Source organism: Equus asinus, chromosome 3 (genome assembly GCF_041296235.1).
Source record: "Equus asinus isolate D_3611 breed Donkey chromosome 3, EquAss-T2T_v2, whole genome shotgun sequence".
In the NCBI taxonomy this organism is placed as follows: Eukaryota; Metazoa; Chordata; class Mammalia; order Perissodactyla; family Equidae; genus Equus; species Equus asinus.
The window spans coordinates 102,590,388-102,611,278 of record NC_091792.1 but is presented as its reverse complement, the minus strand read 5'-3'; the positions used below and the strand labels follow the sequence as shown (position 1 = coordinate 102,611,278).

Sequence of the window (20,891 nt, the reverse complement as noted above, 5' to 3'; positions counted from 1 at the left end):
TATTTCAACTAATATATTTCAGATTTCATCTGTCTGTGTCATGGCTTATATTGAGATAATGTTTTCCTTTGTAGTTATTGCTTTTAGGAAAGATTCCAAGACCATCTTCCTAAGCTGTGAGGCTACATTACGATAATCTACACCATATCATTTATTCAAAAATTTACTTATTCTTTTCATTTTAAGTAATACATACTCAATACAAAAATGTAGAAAATGGGAAGCAGAAATATATCAGCCATAATACCCTAATACCACAGAATACAAATACTGTTAGCCCTTTTATTTTCTTCCAGGTTTTTGATGAGGATCGAGGCTCCCCCAGGAAGAGAAGGCCAAGGCGTCCTGCTCTACATACCGATCTATATCATCCTCTGGGAAGCACAGGACATGCTGACCTGATCCGATCTGATTCTTATCTAAAGTTATAGCACCTCCCAATAACCACATCCCACCTACACTGATACCATTTTAACGATTTTTTACATAATCTTTCCTTTGTCTTGTAAAGAGATAACTCACATACCTATGCTTTAAATTTAGCCCTACCCTCAACCCATATTTGCAGCTCTTCACTGCCCATGGGTCCTGTCCCCATGCTATTCTCTGAATAAAGGAGCACTGCTACCAGACCTTGAGAGTCCAAGAAATCTTTGTTTCAACTCCTCTGCTCGCCGAGCCAGCATCAGTTTTCATATGTGTGTTTTTTCTAGTTATAATCACAGCAAATATGGAAAAGTAATCTTGCGTTGTCTCCTAAAATATGCACAGAAATCAACATACATAAAAACACAAGTACTTAAGACATATGATATGTTTAATTCTGCATAGAAAAAACCAGGAAATAACGAAAATGCCCATCAATAAAAGAAGAGTTACACGATTTGTTTCTTCTTCAGTAAAGTTGAAATAATACTAGTACTTAATTGGATTGTTGTAAGAATTAAATTAGAAAGTGTATGGAAAGCATATGGTATATTAAATGACAACTGCTCAGAAAGCATATTATTTTTACAACAGCTTATCTCTTCAGCCCTGTATTCTCTAAATTCAGCCCTTTCCAGCTCAGGTCAAAGTTCTCTAACCTGGCACCACTGTTCTAGAAAGCCTCATTACTCTTTCAGTTTCCAGGTTCCATTACTCTCGTTACTCTTTCTGTTTTGGTCAACCCAACGGACACCAAGGAAATTTATTCTGTGTCCTACTTCCCACAAAGATAAGTTCTGCTGCATTATTTTGTAGGTACTGAATATGTCTCTTTTCTCCAGCTTGAGCCATAATTTATCAACTCTAACCTTTCAGGAGTTGGGCTGCTAGGCCAAAACCTCTATTTTTTCCTTTCTCTTTTGATGGCTACTTCATCAGAGTTTTTGTTCGCTTCTTTTCCCTTGGGGTAGCAAGCTCTCAGTCTTTTTAATCCTGTATTTAGTTTCCTTGTCCATCTTTGGCATATCACAAAATCAGGCATAAAACAAAACTCCCAGCATATAAAATAGTGCTGGTACAATAAACATTTCTTGAAAGAGTGAGATTTTTTTTAATATTAAAAAATACGGTGGTGAAAATATACTATTAGAGTTTAATGCCCCCTTAAAAACAGGAAAAGATTAAATAATTTTAAACCATTTGGTTTGAATAAAATCTTTTTCTTATCCCCCTTAATTTGCTAAAAGGAATCTTGTTGAGCAAGCAATATTTTATGCTTGCAACAACAGTGTCGTCTGGATCCAGTAAATAATATCCTAGTCACTGTGTTTGTTTATATTTGTTTTATATTCTAGCCACTTGTTTGAAGGTTTCTGGGCTCAAATACAAATATGTACTGATATAATTTTGGAGAACACTTGCACCCAATTATCTTCTACCCACTGGAATAATCTAGAGGAAGACAGATAGAACATGAAGGGGTCCAGAATATACCACTGAGGCATAAAAATTATTTTGAGCAGAAGGCATTTGAGTTCCTGAAATCTCTTATCTGCTAAAAGCAGAGCCTCCCAAAAGAACCCAATTGTCATAAATCAACCAGAGGAGATTGATTCCTATCACCAGAGATGTGGTGAAGTCTCCATACCACAACCAGACACTGTCACAAAAACTCTCCTATCTCCCACCTATAATCCTAAGATCCCATTTATCTTTCCAAAAACTCACTTGTTTTTCCATAAATGCCCTTTCTCCTTTTCCCCTTCCCTTATTAAAAAGTCTTTTGTTTTCCTGTAAATGCCCTCTCCCCATCCCGTCCCCCCCAATCTTAATGATGGTATAGAAGCTCCAAATTTTAACTGCCCCTTTGAGTCATGTTTTCCATGAACTGCTGTATGTGCATTAATATAAATACATCATTAAATTCTGATTCTTCTCTTGCTAATGTCTTTTGTCAGTTTAATTCAAAGGCCCCCAACGACTAAACCTAAGAGAGTAGTATTTCCTCCCTGACAACCTTATGATCTAGTATCTCCAATATTGCTTTGCAAATGCTGAATGTGAAATCTTCATATGTGCCCTGCTGTAAGAGTAAGCATTACGTATGGTTATATTAGCAGCATTGTAGATGGAAACCACAAGCCAGGTAATTACTGCCCTAAATGCCCCTGCCCATCCTGCCCACCCTGGAGTTTGGAAGTAAGATTGGCATCAGACAGAGCAGAGATATGGCATGTGACCTGGAAGAGATTCCCAGATGCCGCCGTGAGTGAGGTAAACCTGGACCATAACCAGTCTGAATATGCAAATATATCTAGAGAAGAAGGAGCCAGTGAGAAGGCCAGTCGGTTAACTTTGAAAGGATTAAAATAAAGGAGCCCAGGACACAATCTTGGGGAGATTCCTGCATTATCCAGGGCTAGGGCCACTTGGCCACTACACCAGAACACAGTATGGTCTCCACAGCAGGAAGAAGAGTCTCCTAAACTTCCTGAAGGACAGTGATTAAAACCACTTACATTCTTTTGTTCCAACCCAGAGCAGGTGCTTAATAAATAAATGTTTACTGGGGGAAGGAAGAAAGGAAGGAGGCTCCCAGAAGCAACCTTCTGATTGTAATCTGGCTTCCCTGTAACTTCCGGCGGGGAGAGAAAATGCTGACAAGAAGTCTCTTCCTCCTGACAGTTAACACTTCTGACACATTAACAAATGAGCAAACTTGAAGGTGGTACAAGGTTCGGTTAGCAGAAGCCAATTTCCCAGGGTTTCAAGCAGTTTATGGACCACTCATGAGGACCAGACTCTGACAGCACTCAGTAGACCTGACTCGGTATCAGGGAGCAGCCAGCAGCCCACAAGATCCACCTCTCGGTCCTCTCATCCACGGCACTTACCAGTTATGCAACTTACACTGGTTCTACCCCTCATCCTTTCATTCAACAACTATTTACTAAGTGTCTACAAGGGCCAAACACAAAACTCTGTGTAAGCCTGTGAAACAGACAAAAACAGGGTTCTTGGCCTCCTGAAGACTGAGCTCTGCTTAACTGGGTATATAGAGATTAGCAAGCAGGCGAGTTAAACACAGTGCAATAAGATCTGTGAGAGAGACATATGGGAGCACCAGATTCAGGTGGGTGGGAGAGGTTTCTTCTAAATTGAAAACTGAAAGACGAGGAGGAGCCAATTTTGTGGACGGGAAGTGGTCCACGTGGAGGGTAAGCAGAGGAAAACTCCTGGAGGTCAGAACATTTAGGAACTGAAAGCAGTTTAGTGAAGCTGGAGTTTAAAACAGGCAGTGGGGAAGAGCAGAGGACTGGGGGATGGCGGGGAGACAGGGCAAATTTTGAGGTCTGAAAGGCTGTTATAAATCAAATATTGTGAATTTTATCCTGAGGGCAATGGGGGAGGTACTGAGGTGTGTTAGCTAAGAGAAACCAGATGAGGTTTTCTTCTTAAAAATACACAGACTACAGCAAGAACAAGGGAGGGAGTGTGAGAAAGACAGAAGGTCAAGAATGCCTGCAACTGAAATATCTTAGGCAGCTGGCATAATAATTTACCTTTCGTTCATAATTTCTTCCCTTCTTCTGTTATTCATTTGATTCAAAAGGTGTTTTCAAGGTCATTTTGTTTTCTTTTCTTTTTTTTCTTGGAGGAAGATTAGCCCTGAGCTAACATCTGCTGCCAATCCTCCTCTTTTTGCTGAGGAAGTCTGGCCCTCAGCTAAGATCCGTGCCCATCTTCTTCTACTTTATATGTGGGATGCCTGCCACAGCATGGCTTTGCCAAGAGGTGCCATGTCCGCACGCAGGATCCGAACTGGCGAACCCCGGGCCGCCGAAGCGGAACACACGCACTTAACTGCTGCACCACTGGGCCGGCCCCTTGTTTTCTTATCATGAATTTAATTAAAAGATCATTTTAACGTAAACATAATTTCATTTTACGGCAACGTCTCTTGTCCATCTCAGAGTAAATGCTTCTCTTGACAAATAAATTTTGGATCTTAGGGAACATGCATAGCCCTTTGTAATTTTTCTATGAATAGTTATTTTTATTTTTTTACCTCTAGCCCTGCCCAGAGATCTCCTAAGATTCCTTGGGGAGGAAATGCCCAGAGGGGATAATCCCCAGAAAGGAGAGGGTCTCGGATACACTAACTGCCTGATGTCCCCACCTGGAGCTCCTCAGAGATGCAAATCACCCACTTGAGGAAACAGGACACCACACAAAAGCCTGGGCAGCACCTTCAGCCTCCCTAGGAGGTAAAGGCCCACCCTGAGACAGCAAGAGGCAGAAGCCTAAGGTAAAGCATTTTTAAGTCTCAAAAGTAAAAGCACAGAGGCAGAGCCCGACATGGATTCTATTTTACCATTTCAACAAAGGTCAGGAATTATAAACTAGAGCCAAATTTAGTCACCTTTGTACTTTCTTATGGATTTTCCTGTGGGTTGTCTCCAGTCTGTTTACTTGTAGTGATTACCCGTAAAGCTTATTTAAAAAATGAAAGGCCTGTGTTGGTCAGAACAGCCAGAGGGCACATTCCACCCAGCATTAGGCCTGGGGGGCCCGGCTCCCCTCAGAAAGAGTGGAGGGCGGGGAAGGCAGGCTGGGAAGAAAGGAACAGTAGGAGGGAAGGTGGCCCCGAGGCTGAGGAGCAGAAAGCCCCCGGAACCCTGGAAAGGTTCTTCTACAGCCACTTACAGGAGCTCTTAAATGAGCACTGGCAGGGTCCTTAAAAAGAGGCAGGAGGGGTGAACAAGCTCTGTGGAAGAGCGCTGTGAAGGAGGAACAGGTATAAAGGCTTCTCAGTATCTACACCCCATTAGGTATCAGAAAGTTTACTGTCCTTAAAACTCATGGGTATGGGGCTGGCCCGGTGGTTCAATGGTTAAGTGCACACATTCCACTTTAGTAGCCCAGGGTTCGCCAGTTCGGATCCCAGGTGTGGACAGGGTACCGCTTGGCAAGCCATGCCGTGGTAGGCGTCCCACATATAAAGTAGAGGAAGATGGGCACGGATCTTAGCTGAGGGCCAGACTTCCTCAGCAAAAAGAGGAGGATTGGCAGCAGATGTTAGCTCAGGGCTAATCTTCCTAAAAAAACAAAACAAAAAAACTCATGGGTAAAAGCAATAATAGCTATCATTTACTGAGCACAGGAATATGCTTAGAATAAAGAGCACTTGCTATATGCGAGGCACTGCTTAGGTTCTGCACATAGATACACATATATACATAAATACACACACTTCACTCATTTAATCCTCACAGCAGTCCTATCAGGTCGGTTCTATTACTATTTCCATTTTATAGATGAGGAAAAAGTCTCAGAGAGGTTACATACGTAACACGATATAATTCACAGGTGAGTTCTACGGAAACTCATACTAAGATCCTATTACTCTTGAACTTAAGCTATTCTAATAAAACCGGATATTGAGGCAGGATTGTGTATATATAAATTTTTAAAGATTTTATTTTTTTCCCTTTTTTTCCCTCCCCAAAGCCCCCTGGTACATAGTTGTATATTCTTCGTTGTGGGTCCTTCTAGTTGTGGCATGTGGGACACTGCCTCAGCGTGGGCTAACAAGCGGTGCCATGTCCGCGCCCAGGATTCAAACCAATGAAACACTGGGCCACCTGCAGCGGAGCGTGAGAACTTAACCACTCGGCCACGGGGCCGGCCCCAGGATTGTATATTCTTGTATAGTGTTGTAGACTCTGGAGCCAGACTGGATTTGAATGCCAAGCTCTGCCTCTTACTAGCTGTGTGACTTTGGCCAAATGATCACAGAATGGGCATAAGGATAGTGCCTACCCTACAGGGTATTTATGAGGATTCTGTTCGCTTCTACATGCCAGTCCTAAGAACAATGCCTGGACCACAGTGAGCGCTCAATAAAAGGTGGCCACTACTAAAGGTCCACATTAGATCACAAGCAGCAGATCAGAGTGGAAAGGGACCTGAAAGCTAACAATCTTAACAGCTAAAGGGAAGGGGAAAAACATAAACATGGAAAGGTGTTTGATGGGAGAAGAGCATAATAAAAGACAGGTATGTGCATGCCATGTGACTCTCCAGTCCTCCACATTCACATCCAGGGATGGGCAAAGGAATGGACGCCAGATAATATCTATACCATTTAGGACAATTATCAAATGGATGAATGAGGCTGCCATTCACATTTCTTCTATCAAGAATCATTATTGGTTAGTTTAATTATAATCTTATGGTTTAACAAATCAACTCAGGGGCTGGCCCCATGGCCAAGTGGTTAAGTTCGCGCGCTCCGCTGCGGCGGCCCAGGGTTTTGCCTGTTCGGATCCAGGGCGCGGACATGGCACTGCTCACCAGGCCACGTTGAGGTGGTGTCCCACATGCCTCAACTAGAAGGACCTGCAACTAAGATATACAAATATGTATGGGGGCGTTTTGGAGAGATAAAGCAGAAAAAAAAAAGAAGAAGATTGGCAACAGTTGTTAGCTCAGGTGCCAATCTTTAAAAAAAAAACAAAAACAAAACTTAGAATGTTGACTGGGCCTCACTCTTGTCAAATATAAATTTTATAAAATTAAAACAAACTTGTATTTTTCGAACTTTATGACATTTATTTGGAGCAGAATTGGGTTTAATGAAAGTAGAATCTATTATTCAATATTAAATATTGAATCTTGAGAATAAAAATGTAAACATAATCCTAATTGAACGAATTAGCTAGTTGGTTTTCTTAGCTGTATTAACAGTTGCTTTTCAGCCAGTGTATACATAAAATAGAAATTTCTCTCAAAGTGAATTCAAATGTACATTTAACAGATGGACCCTCTATTACAAGTATGTGCTTCGACAGAATCAGTTACCCCCTGCTGCGTGCTGAAATGGCTACCCCCTGCTGGGGGATGGGTGTTGTCTAAAGGGAGTATCCTCAATTTCAAACCAGAACCAGGCACTGTGAGGGTGGGTTGAAGAAAGGCTGTCAGGACCTCTCCCTTGCCCCCGCTCTTGGCCTGGGCTTGAGGAATCTAGGTGACTCCCCCTCTCCCTGACTAGACTTGGCTCTGAGAAAGAAACTTGCATTGTTTTCACCCCAGCCCCTAGCAACAAGTCCAGTAAATGACTTGTTGGGTCCAATCTGCATCAACAGTCCTGGAGCTAGAAAGATAGGACCGCCAGTGAGCCACAAGCTTGGGATCAGTCAACTCTCCCTATAAAACAGATTATCTACATTGACATCACTCTCACTCTCAGTGTTCATTTCCCTGTGGTGTCTCCTAGCAGATAGAACCCAGCTTTAGTTTGGCTCCGCTGCAGACTTGATTCACAGCCGCTGACTGGTCCACAGACTTGGAGGGGAAACAGTGCCTCCTAGAGGCCAACGTGCTGATGGCAGCAGAAATTTGTGAGAAACCTGAGAAGGTACATCTTGGGGAACAGAATGATGGTATTATGGTCCATTTGGCTCTCTACACTGGGATCTTCTTCTTTAAGTTTAAAATTTGAAGGTCTGTGACTTATTTTTACTTAAAACGTGTCACTTTTTACAGAATCATCTATTCCAAGGATTGCTAACCTGTTCAATGTGACGGCACTTTAGGTGTGGCCTTTGGGAGGTGATCAGGTCTTGAGGGCTCCAATGGGATTAGTGCCCTTATAAAGGAAGCCCAAGAAACTTCCCTTGTCCCTTCTGCCATGTGAGGACACGGCAAGACGGCAGTCCATGAACCAGGATGAGGGTCCTCCTCAGACATGGAATCTGCCAGTGCCGTGATCTTGGGCCTCTAGACTCCAGAACTGTGAGAAATAAATTTGCTGTTTATAAGCCACCCAGTCTATGGTATTCTGTTATAGTGGCTCAAATTGGCTAAGACACTTGAGTAATAACCAACTAGCACTGATGACCCCTGGCTTCAATTTTATGAGAAGATATAAGCTAAGTTTGCTAGTTCAGGAAAAAAAAGCTTATTCAACATCCTACCACATACCAGGTACTGTGCCAGGTGCTAAGCACTACACTATCATTGAACATTATCAATAGCTTATATAAATGGCAAAGTGTAGTGTGTATTTGGACAACTTCTTGAGTTGGTGGATGATTCAACATGAGAAACCAAAAGGGCAGCCTCTTCTTGTCTCCATATTTTCTGGCAAGATCACAGCTTTGTCACTGACTGGAGACAACTTGGAAACATTGTGCCTGGGTGGACCTCTATAAACCATTGGTTAGTGTTCCCCTTCTCACCAATTATCTACTTCTCCAAAGTGGAACAGCTTAGTTGGAGGAACTAAGTACGAGGGTTAAGCTATGGCCGTTGTCAGGAGCAGCCAATGACACGACCAGGGATCAGCATGGAAAAGCAAGAGCAGGCACAGGCTCTGAAGTCAGAGAAATCTCAGATCAAATCCCAGTCATGGAGCTTTGTGACCTTCAGCAAGTTACATAACCTCTCTCCTTCAATAGTTTCCTCTTGCATAAAGGGGATGAAAGTAAAGAAGTTGAGACAGTTCATGAAGACACTATATGTAAAGTGTTAGCACAAGAAATTGTTGGTAGTAATTGTTGTCGTCATTAGGAAATAATACTACCACTACCTTCAGGTAAAACTGAATATTCCAAAGGGTCTTCACAACAGGATACACCAAATCTCCTGTTCTCCCACCCTCTTACACTCTGTAAGCCAAGATAAGAGAACACAGGCAACAATAAAGAGCAGCATTTATTAAACACAGTTTCTAACTGGACCAGGATGGACACATGACCCAAGCTGAGCCAATCAGATTCCCAGAGTCATCCTGAGTCAGTTACAGGGAGCTGAGCTGTGAGGTTATGTTGAGTTTGGGCTGGGGTCCGGGCAGTGGCAAGCCAAATCCACTTGCAAGCTTGGCAGTAGAGAAGCCGTAAGTTGGCAGAGAAAGCGGGTCTCAGAGAGAAGAGAATGGAGCAGACTCACCAAAAAAAGCACAGACAAGAGACTATGAAGCCTGACACGGATAGACAGATAGATACACATGTACACATATACACACACCCTCCACAGTACCTGCATGTTGACTCTCCAGTTCTCATGAAGCCGGGCTGTATTTCCTGAAGATTTCCTTGAAGATTCCTCTCTGTCCTTACAATGGACCCTTCTTTGACCTGAGTTCTTTTGCAAGACTTTCTGTTCCTTTAAATAGGAGGAGCCCTCGACTCTCACAGAACTTCTTCACAACCTTAAGTAATGCAATTTCAGAATAAAGGAATAGAGGCACCACTGCAGTTGAGGTGAAGGGTGAACAGAGCGAGGATGTAGGATGTAGAGATGCAAGTACAGACAGTAAAACCTCAGCATCTACATATTTGGAATTTTGTTATTTCCAGAGACCCAGAGATCTGTGACAGACAGTGAACTGTTATTTAAAAATGTGAGCAAGAGGCAAGTTACTGAATGAGCAGAGGGCCTGCGTTTACACCTCAATGGGGCTGTTATCAACTCTTACTCCTTTTTGTTTTTTTGAGGAAGATTAGCCCTGAGCTAACTGCTGCCAATCCTCCTCTTTTTGCTGAGGAAGACTGGCCCTGAGCTAACATCTGTTCCCATCTTCCTCTACTTTATATGTGGGATGCCTGCCATAGCATGGCTTGCCAAGCGGTGCCATGTCTGCATCCAGGATCCGAACTGGCAAACCCTGGGCCACCGAAGTGGAATGTGCGCACTTAACCGCTGTGCCACTGGGCCGGCCCCATCCTACTCCTTTTTAAAAAATTTATTTACTTATTTATTTATGTATTTATTTGTATCACACATTTTGTGAGAGAGATGATACACTGTAGGAGTATTTGACAATGTGAGCGATTTGGGAAGGCCACAGATATATCTATCTCTCAGGAATGTCCAGGTTCCAAGGCATTCTTTCAAAAAACTTGGCTATGAAGGGAAGGAGGAAGGGTGGTCCCTAAACCCGGGAAGACTTCTGGATCTTTCCCCAAGACAAACTCATATGTTATGGGTGAAATTTGTTCTCAGAATCTTACCACTGTCCTTTTTGCATCTTTCTTGCCCTTCCTAAGTCACCTCTTGCCACAGGCCCCCCAGGCTGCCTGCTCTGAAACCCACTGACGTCTACCCTTCCTGGATAGTAACTAATGGTCATCTCTTCAATTAAAATGTTTACACTTGCAAAGCAAGGCTCTCCTTAGCTCCTGAGGTATATGAGAGAATTTATTCACACTAAATAGAAAGGACTCTCAAGCCTAAGGATGCTGTACTCTGTCCATTGATATTTGCACTTTTTTTTTAAAAGATTTTTATTTTTATTATTTTTTTCCCTTGTTCTCCCCAAAGCCCCCCGGTACATAGTTGTGTATTCTTCATTGTGGGTCCTTCTAGTTGTGGCATGTGGGATGCTGCCTCAGCGTGGTTTGATAGGCAGTGCCATGTCCGCACCCAGGATTCGAACCAACAAAACACTGGGCCGCCTGCAGCGGAGCGCGAGAACTTAACCACTCGGCCACGGGGCCAGCCCCCGATATTTGCATTTTAAGAGAAGATGTTTGTTGACCCAAAAGGCTAAGTCCTTCATGGCATTCTTTTATGCATTGTAACCAGCTGGGTTGGGCAGATAGTTTTTGATCCAATGGTCTTTTCAGCACCTCTTAAATCATACTGTTCTCCCCAACTAGAATGTAAGTTTCACAAAGGCAGGCATTTTTGTCTGTTTTTAATCATTGCTGAATCTCCAGTCATTAGCACAGTGCATGGCATAGTAGCTGCTCAATTAATGTTTGTTGAATGAATAAATGATGATGCCAGGGTTCAAATTCAAGTCTGTCCGGCTTTAAAGTCTAATGTTCTTTCTACTATATAAAACTGTCTCTTTCTTATAATTAATCTCTTTGCCTACCTTATAGTTACAGGAAAAGAGAAAAGAAAAAGGAAAGGAAGGGAGGGAGGAAAACAGATGGTACCAAAGTAGAAAATATGAAATTCAGGTTCAGGCATCAGCTGCAACATAGGGCCTCTTGGGCCTCTCCTCCCAAGCAAACTAATAGGTTTGTCAGGGCTCTAGATGTTTCGCTTTCAAAACTATTTCTATTTAATATCTTTCCTAAGTTTGTTGTTATTTTTTTTTAACAAGCAGCATGGCTGTTAAAAAAAAAAATTATCCAGTGGAAATTATGGAACAGTTGAAAGAAGAAAACATCACCCAGATCCTTCTACCAAAATATAACCACTCTAAATTCACATCTTACCACATTTCCTTCTAGGCTTCTTCCTATGCATATATTCTAAACTTAGCTATGATCATTCAGTATATATAATTTTATTTCCTGATTCATTGCTTTTCTACCATCATTTTTTATCTCTGTCTTGTACTGATATTATTATTTGATGATGCTCAGTGTAAAATTCTCAGTTAAATCAAGCGAGATTTTGCTGCCAGTTGGTATTAAAATTTCATGTTTTTCATACTGATTCTGTGACAAGGGAATTTTAAAATTCCAATTCTTATCATTGGCAGGAGATGAGAGATTTTTACAATTCTTTATCTCTGTTAAATATTTCAAAAACTGCAAAGAATCAATAAAACACACAGTTGTGTTTATTATAAGGCTGAGTAAATGCCATTATCCTCTGACCATTTTATCCTCCCAGGTCTTTCCAGATTATGATCCCTGGGGGAATTAACAGCCATCGCCCCAAAAGAGAAAAAGTGCCTTGTACTAGTACATGGAGGTGAACATGCTCAAATAAAAAGAAATTTGAATCAAGTTCTTATCTAATATATATATATAATGCTGTCTTCATCTAGTAAATAGGACGATTCCACAAACAGTTGTGTAGATTAATACAGTACAGAGGTAGTTTTAGTTGTATGGCTCAAAAGGTTCCAAAAGATTTAAGAGGATCTAGAATTTCTAAAATCAGTAACAGGAAACTATGGAGGAAACTATGGTGTGGTGACTAGACCAGGGTTTGCCAACCTATTCTGCCATTTACTAGCTGTGCAACCCTAAGTAATCAAAAAAAGCAAAACCCAGTTCCCACAGGTTGGGGAGGGATACTTTTAAGTATCAACCGTGTTAGAGGCTCCTTGGTAGATGTTTTACAAACATTATTTAATATAATCCTTACAACGATGCTATTGGGCTGGCAAGTTGCTTACCCAGTTTTTATTCTCCTTTCTTAAGAGAACCCCAATTTCATTGGGGGTAGCAATATGTCCATACCAAAACAATGTAATAATGCATTTCCCAGGCACTCTTGCAGCTAAAGTGGGACACAGTTCTTAACATAATAGGTGTAAGTTGAAAGATGGAGGTTTCTGGACAGCTCTTTATACAAAAGGCAGACTGGCAACCACCACTGATTCAGGCAAGAATATCAATGGATGCTAACACTGGCGAGTGAAAGTTTGATGAGAAATAGGATATTTTTCGGTATTAAAACACGTCCCCCAAATGATACTTATTCATTACAAAGAGAAAGGTAGTTAAGTGTACAGTGGAGAAGTTTGGCGAACAATACCTTAAATAAATGATCAAAATTAATATCACTAATAATGGGACAAATTGATCTTAGGTGCCTCTCCAGATAATACACTGTGAGAAGGACAGCACTTCTATGATATTCCTGCCAAAGATGCCAAGATGTCAAAGACGCACAATCTGAACCTAACCAAGAAGCAAGATCAGACAAACCCCAACTGAGGGACATTCTACAAAGTAACTTACCTACCAAAATCATGAAAGACAAAGAAATACAGAGGAACTGTTCCAGATTAAAGGTGACTGAAGAGACATAACATCTAAATGCAATGTGTAAACCTGGATTGGATACCGGACCAGAAAATTGTTTTTCCCCAAAAAGGAAATTAGTGGGACTACTGGCAAAATTTGAATAAGGTCTGTAGATCAGATCATTGTAACGTTATCAGTGTGAATTTCCTGGGTTTGATCATTGCACTGTTATTTAAGAAAATGTTTTTGTTGTTAGGGATTAGACACTGAAGTATTTGACAGGTAAAGGACCATCATGCCTATAAATTCTTCTCCAGATGGTTCAGAGAAAAAAATGTATTTATTTAGAGAGAAAAAAATTATAAGGTAATTGGGGTAAAAATCTTAACATTTGAGGGATCTTGGTGGACATCATATGGGAATTCTTTGTACAATTTTTGCAACCTGCAATTCTGAAATTAGTTCAAAATAAAGTTAAAAGGGTAAAAGACAGGGGGAATGGGTATCAATTGATAGAGAACTTTTTCCCTTCACCTTTGTCCTTCTTCCTTTCCAGAACAATGATGCAATGCTGGAGATGAAGCACCCAGCTTGTAACCACAAAGATGAAAGCCTCAAGCCAAGGATGGCTGAGCAGAGATTCCAGCTTAGATCCCAGATGGCATCTTAGAGCCTCTGTATCAGTCCTGTACTGCCTGCCTCCTAATTCGTCTAAGACACTCTGGTTTTCTGTTGCAAGGCATGGTAATCACAACTGATACAGCAAAGTTAAGTGATTTGCCCAAGGCTACAGTCCCAAAGTGGCAAGACTAGAATGAAAACTCAGGTCTGTCTAGGTTTGTAAACAAAACATGCCTTCTGGTCTATATCATGCTAAAGCCTGGGCTTCTCTCTCTATGAAACAGGAATACGAATTTCTAGACTCCAGAGTGAGACACACGCAGGAGAGAACCTACAGCAGGGCCTGGCGCAGAGGACAGAGACTCAAATGTTTGCTGAATCAGTACTTCAAGAAACCAAGCACATCTGTTTTCAGTATTCTGTTATACCGAGCTATTTTTAAGTACTGAAAAAAAACTGTATTTATGTGGGTGTAATACTCTAGCTGCAGATATTAGTCAGCAGTTTCATTCAGTTTCTTGGATCTCTCTTGCGAGTCTCTCCCCTTCCTCTTCTTTGCCTCTTCTTTCCTTCATAGAAGCCCCTCTAACCCGCCTCTCTTTATCAATCAGCTCTAGGAACTCTATCTCTCCACACCCCCATCCCCCTACAAAGAGGGAGGGGCAGAGCATGGATCCCATGAGGAAAGCTCTATGAACAGAATATGGTTCATTCTGCAGGGTAAGGCAGGGGTTAGCCCACAGGGAGGACCATCCTTCCCAGACTGGCAGGGAAAGATAAAAAACAGGGAGCCCGAGCCTCGGGCCAGAGCTGAGCAGCTACCCAGAGGCCAAGGTTCTAAAAGCTCCAGGCAAAAGAGCGAAAGATGTAGAAAGGCACTTAACCTGGCCTGGACCAACCCATCAGACATGCAGCTCTTCTGAAGTTGAAGGACACGGCAGAGCTTGAAATCATTAATTTATGTTAAAATGAAACATGTTAAATACATAGTTTCATTGATTTGTTTTATATGGTATGAATTTTGAGCTTTTAAAAAACAAAGATCTTGATATTTATTATACTATGAACTAAGTACCAAAATTCCAGTGTGGTCCTTTTGCTCTGACCCAGATACTAGAACCAGACCTAGATAGCGGCGCCCTCGCAGGGAGGAGACTGGCTGTGGCAAAGAGCTATTAAGACCTTGGATTCCGAGCTATTATTAAGGGTCACTAGTCACAAACCTGGGAGAGAGGGAGCAGTTTTAAGACTTGAGTCTGGGTCACTTTGGGTCTCACAGACTGTGGCCCTGCCCTAGAAATGCCAGGTGTGTAGGTGGGTATTGGAGGTGGGGAGAGGGTAGTGGGGAGAGCAAGCTGGAGCTCCTACAGCTCTTTATACTACCCACAACAAGTGTGGTACTTGTGAGGCCCTGGGCAAGGCAGCATCAGGGAACAGTCAGGCCAAAGAGAAGACTTCCTTCCTTTGCCTCTCTGTGCTCATGACATCATCTTCCATTCCTCTCCCACAGACTCCTGAGCTTCTGGCAGAGAATTATGTCCACAGCCAGATCTCTCTTCTTTTCTCAAACCACCTGCCTAGTTCTGGACCCTCCACCTACTATCTGCAAGTTACTGAGTCCACCCCAATTATCTGTGTAGTGTGTTCCCCAATCACAGCCATTGGCACCTTATAGTCAACTTCACTAAAGAGCTGGAATGGGGGAGATAGGGGACCTCGGAGGTGTGGGCTAGCTTTGAAAAGTTCTGGTCCAGGTCAACTACCATCCTGCTGGCCTGAGGTCCAAACTACCTTGACAGACTGTACACTGATCTAAAGAGACAGTCTACAGAGTCCCCGGCCACGCCCCCCCCCCCCCCCCCCCCCACCTCACACACACACAGAGTCACTTGGGCCACAGGTAAATGAGATAGATCAGCTGTAACTTGCTCTGGGATCATGGATTGCTGGTGAAGGTGGTAATGACTCCTTAAGAAATCACCCTAAGCTTCCATGAAATCTTGGCATCAGCCAGTAATGTGAACATCAAAGGATTTAGTCTAGCTGTGGAACGGAACAGTAAAAACTTCACCCCCAACCTTGCTATTCAGGACCTGCTTGTTCAGCTGGAGGTGGGGGTGGGGGGCGGCGGGGCAGGGGGCAGTGGATGTAGAGTCAAATTCTCCATAGGGGACACGAGTGCCAGGGCCTGGATCTGATAAATCTGTCCCCCAATAAATAGTTTTATAAAAAGTCCTTTGGAACTGAAAATGGGATTTCCTAATTTAGGCATTTCATAAGTAAGCAATTCTGTTTATTGTATTTTCTTAAGAATAGAAACACACTGGACTGTCCTTTTTACAAAAGGGTGGAGATACAGCTTTGCCTGCAGATGTAAATACAAAGCAATGTAAAATTACTTTTATTAAATAATGCAACATGATCTTTTGAACCTTTTGCAGAGCAACAGAACTGATGTTAGCAATGTGCTAGTGGCACTGCTGGAAAAATATTTTTCAATAAAAGTTGGCAAGCAGTCAAGTCCATTAGGGGATAGAGCGAGCATCTATTGTTTTTCCTATCCTGATAAGTTTTCTGCTGGCACAGTATCCCAGCTTTCCTTTGAGAAAGTCCCTATTCCCCTGTTCTTATGCCATGTGCTCTGAGATGAAGGGAGGATGCCCACTGCTTGTTTTAGAGGTAGGCATGTGAATCAAGGCCAATCAGAGCACCTCACATACTGGAGTACAGGAATTGGCCTGATACATGGGCACATGACCAATCAGATCCAATGAATCCTAGGGAGACCTTTGCTGGAACTCTAAGGAGAGAGGTTAGGCGTCTCCCTTGATGAACTCGGACCTGGGAGATTATAGGACTGCAGGTACTGACAGCTATCTTGCCCTTGTATGGAGCCAGAGAAAGAAACGAATAAAAAGCGCAGCGTCCGGAAACAGTGACAGCCCAGCTCTTGAGGAGACTGCCTTGATGACCTAGATTAAGCCATATCTGAAGTAATAGACTTTTCAGTAACATGAGCCAATAAAGTTTTGAGTTGAGTACTATTATATGGTTATATCTTTATTTATTTTTTTTGAGGAAGATTAGCCCTGAGTTAACTGCTGCCATTCTTCCTCTTTTTGCTGAGGAAGACTTGCCCTGAGCTAACATCCATGCCCACCTTCCTCTACTTTATATGTGGGATGCCTGCCACAGCATGGCTTGCCAAGCGGTGCCATGTCCACACCCAGGATCCAAACCGGTGAACCCCGGGCCTTTGAAGCAGAACGTGCGCACTTTGCTGCGCCACCGGGCCGGCCTCCACAGGGTTATATCTTTAAACGTTCAGTTGTTAAGCAATTGATGATAGATACCAAAGATGATCTGGATCTCCACTCTAACCTTTATTGAGTACTTACTATGTTTCATGTACTAAAGTACTAAGCACATTAAAGCTACTATCTAATTCATAAAATCCTAACAACCACCACATGAGGAGGGTACTCCTATTGCTCCTTTCAAAACTGGTAGAGCAGGAATTTGAACCCTGGACTCTAGAGCACGTGAGACTACTCAGCTATGCTGAGTGCTTGCCTGGGTCACATTTTTTCACATCTCCTAGGAGAGGTGGCTGTCCAACATCTTAGCCTCTGAATCTTTGTTCAAATAAAATTGGAAGTATAAACAAATGAAATCGATCAAATGGAGCAGGATAGGGGCCTAGAACCCTCTTTCTTGCATCCTCCCCTCCCAAGGAATTCCTAGGGCTTTAAAAAATATTTTGGAAAGCACTTCATGGAACACAATAAGAAAGGATGAAGAATACCTCTTCTTATATGGAAGATTTCCAAGATATATTTCCAAGATATATTAAATGGGAAAAAGTAAGGTGTAGAACAGTGTATACAATGTGCTACATTTATTTGTGTTATTAAAAAAGAAGGAGAGAGAGAGGGATTATATATATATATATATATATATATATATGCATATATGGAAGGATAGACAAGAATCGTTTACATTAATTGCCTGAGTGGCCAAGGAATAGTAGAGATATTTTGCAATACACCCTTTTGTGCTTTTTATTTTAACCATTGAATGTATTACTTGTCTTAAAAAAGGAGGAGTTAGAGGAGGAGGAGGAGGTGAAGAAAACCACTGCATTAGAGTAATGAATCTCAAACCAAGGTGAGCTGGCCCCTGGGAGGCTGAGAAGGTTCTCCCAATGGCTATGATCTGATCCTAAAAATATAAGTCCTTTCTTCCACAGATGTTTATCTTTACACATTACTAAATGTTAATTACTAAGTTGGTCTTTAAAGGCGAACAAAATATTCATAAACTAAAATTAGTTAATAAAATTTTCTGAGAGCCCTGATTCAGACTCTGTTGAGGAAGTCTGGCTGCCATGTGATGCTTAGCAACACTGCAGAATTTCTGCTCCCATGCACAAAAGCTGAAAGTGGGAATTTCCTCATTTGGGGAATTCATTCATCCATTAAAGAGTTACCAAGTGGTTACTATGTGTCAAATACTGTGGTAAGCACTGAGGATAAAGCAATTTACGAAAGGACTAAAATCCCTGCCCTTCTGGGTTTACCTTCTGGTGGTGGCCTGGAAATAGACAGTAAACAAGATAAAGATATAAAATGTATACTATATTCCATTAATCCTATGATGAACATTTTTTGAAACCTGAAATTGGGACGCATCTTTTGGTAAATGAAATCTTACGATTGGTAGAGTTTTGGTTTTTTTTCTCTCTCTGAGGTGCACCTGATGGCATCTTAGATCCAATGAAATAAGGGAAAATAATATACATGGGAGAACAATGTATCAGACTGGAAAATGCTAAAGAGAAAAATAAGCAGAGCAAAGGGAGAAGGAGTATGGGGAGGTCACAACCTAGAACAGTCAAGAGAGACCTAAGCAACATGCAAGCAGGTTGGAATAAGATGAAGCAGTAAGCCATTCTTCTGGGTGGGTGGACTAGCGAGCATCCAAAATACAGCAAAGAACAAGTGGAAAGGCCATGAGGGGAGAGCAAATTTCAGAAACACAAGGAAGCCAGTGTAGCTGGAGTGGAGGGAATGGAGCAGGAGGTGAGGTCAGGGAGATAACGGAGGGGCTGGATTATGTAGAGGCGTGCAGACCACCTTTCTACGTAATGCATGATCACTGCCTCGAGTCTAGAGAATCAGAGCGCAGAGTACACAAGAGCACAGGCTTTGGAGTCAGATTGCCAATTTATGTCCTAGCTCTGCCACTTCCTAGCTGTATGACATCGGGCAAGTTACTCTCTGTGCCTGTTTCACGAACATTTGTAAAAGGGGGCTAATAACACTACCCACCTTATAAGGTTGTTGCCAGGATTAAGTAAGTTATTTTATATAAAGCACTTTGAATAGACAGAGCCTAGCAAATAAGGAGCACAAATGTATGTTTGATGTTATTATTGATTGGTTACGAATTTCAACTGCTGCTTCATCATTATCAATTTATTTTGCTATGTGTTGTTTGGTTAATAGACAGTAAGGCATAACTGTATCAATAATATTTTTGGACACTGATTTTCCAGTAACTGGTCTTTAAAACCCTGTATATGAGGTATTTGAAACACAAATTATCATCTCTACTTGTCCTCTTAAGTAAGTATAGATAATTCTCCACCCCACCACCAGCACCCCCAAGCAAAAAACAATCTTGTGCAATGATATTTCATTGCTGAGTTTGCCACTAGAAAGTAAGAAAGGATGGGAAAAGAAGGCCATGGAACTAGGGGATTGTAAGGAAGCAATTTTAAAAATGGATTTCAAACCAATGAATTTTGTTAGTTGCTCTGTTGTCAGGTTTGGTTTCAGAAAAGAAAAATTTTTTCTTACTCAAGTTAAAATTTTGGATTATGTGTATTTTAATGACTCATGGTATTCTTATCCTGAATGTTTAGATTTATGAAAGTAAGAAGTATAAGGGCGTAAGTCAGACAGTCACAATTTTTTCATGGTTTCTCTTTCCTTGATTAAGAAATGGTTCTTGAGCATCTATCATGTTAAAGGAATGATGCTAGATGATTAAATGGTACAAATAGGAACAAGGCATGGTCCCTGACTGTTCTTTATAAAATCAGTGGAAGTGGATTCACGTGTAACCCCCTTTCTCTTAAATTAGTCCATTTCATGGCTGTTCCATAGTGATGATGCCTCCACTCTCCTTCAGACCCCGAATGGGGGACAAATTAGCCACTGTACCCTCTCTGCCCCTTCTGGAATCTGGAAGTAGCAAATAGCACCACCCCTTCCCAGACACCAGGACAGAGGCAAGACTGTGAGGTCAGGGGCAAGTCTGGGGGTTCCGCCCTCACGCACTCTGCACCCAAGTGTCCATCCCTCCTGCCTATTGTCCCTTCTGTCCAGGGGATGCTATTAGGGAAGAAAATAGGTCAAATGAAGGGAAAACTCATGGTACTTTGTTAGTGACCTACAATACTCACCAAAATTTAAAACAAAGCAGGGCATTTCAAAAAAGGCTGGTGTCTTAAAACAACTTTGCTAAAATGTCAAGGCGCTACTTTCTCTATTACCAAATAATATATGTAGTAGACACCCATGAGCCCCACTTCATCTCCAGAGCCTTATCTCTGATGATGGGGTAGAGCAGGGCACAGGGAGGAGGTGAGGAGAGGCTCAGGGGTGAGGCTTAGGGACTGGGTGAGGTTCTTTGCACACATTACTTGGTAATAGAAATGCTGAGCATTTATTGGTTACTTTTTTTAGGCTGCAACAAAATGCCCCCATGGAAAATGTCTGAAGCAAAATGTCAAGTGTCTAGTTTTAAAGCAGAGGACAATGCTTAGTGCACAGTATTTTTGGCAGGATGATCCCCACCAATCTCCAAGTGGCCCAGGCTTAAAACCTTGGCACTAGGAAAGGAACTTTCACCATAGTTTTTGTGATACATGTTATCTACAATTCCACCTTACAGATGAAAAAGGATCCTCTTTCTCAGCATACTATTCATATATCCTTTAATGTTTTCTTAATTTATCCATCCATATCACCTTTTATGAGATAGTGCTAAGACACAGAGATACAAAAATGAGTAACATAGTCCAGCCCTTAACAGTTTGCCTTAACAAGCATTTAT

At 41.9% G+C, this 20,891-nt stretch overlaps 1 protein-coding gene across 5 annotated transcripts in view; it reads right to left on the bottom strand.

The window, feature by feature from the left end:
* The window catches only part of G3BP2 (G3BP stress granule assembly factor 2), a 77,993-nt gene that overhangs the window by 55,520 nt on the left and 1,582 nt on the right, over positions 1-20,891 (bottom strand). Inside the window, exon 1 of one of the 5 annotated variants that reach the window (XM_070505638.1) lies at positions 9,469-9,584. The exons of 3 other annotated variants lie outside the window; for them this stretch is intronic. In XM_070505638.1, the coding sequence (XP_070361739.1) occupies positions 9,469-9,474 (6 nt within the window). In that variant the 5' untranslated portion in view covers positions 9,475-9,584. Of the gene's footprint in view, positions 1-9,468; positions 9,585-20,891 lie in introns of those variants that run through there. One more of the 5 variants, XM_070505634.1, reaches the window with a different exon arrangement.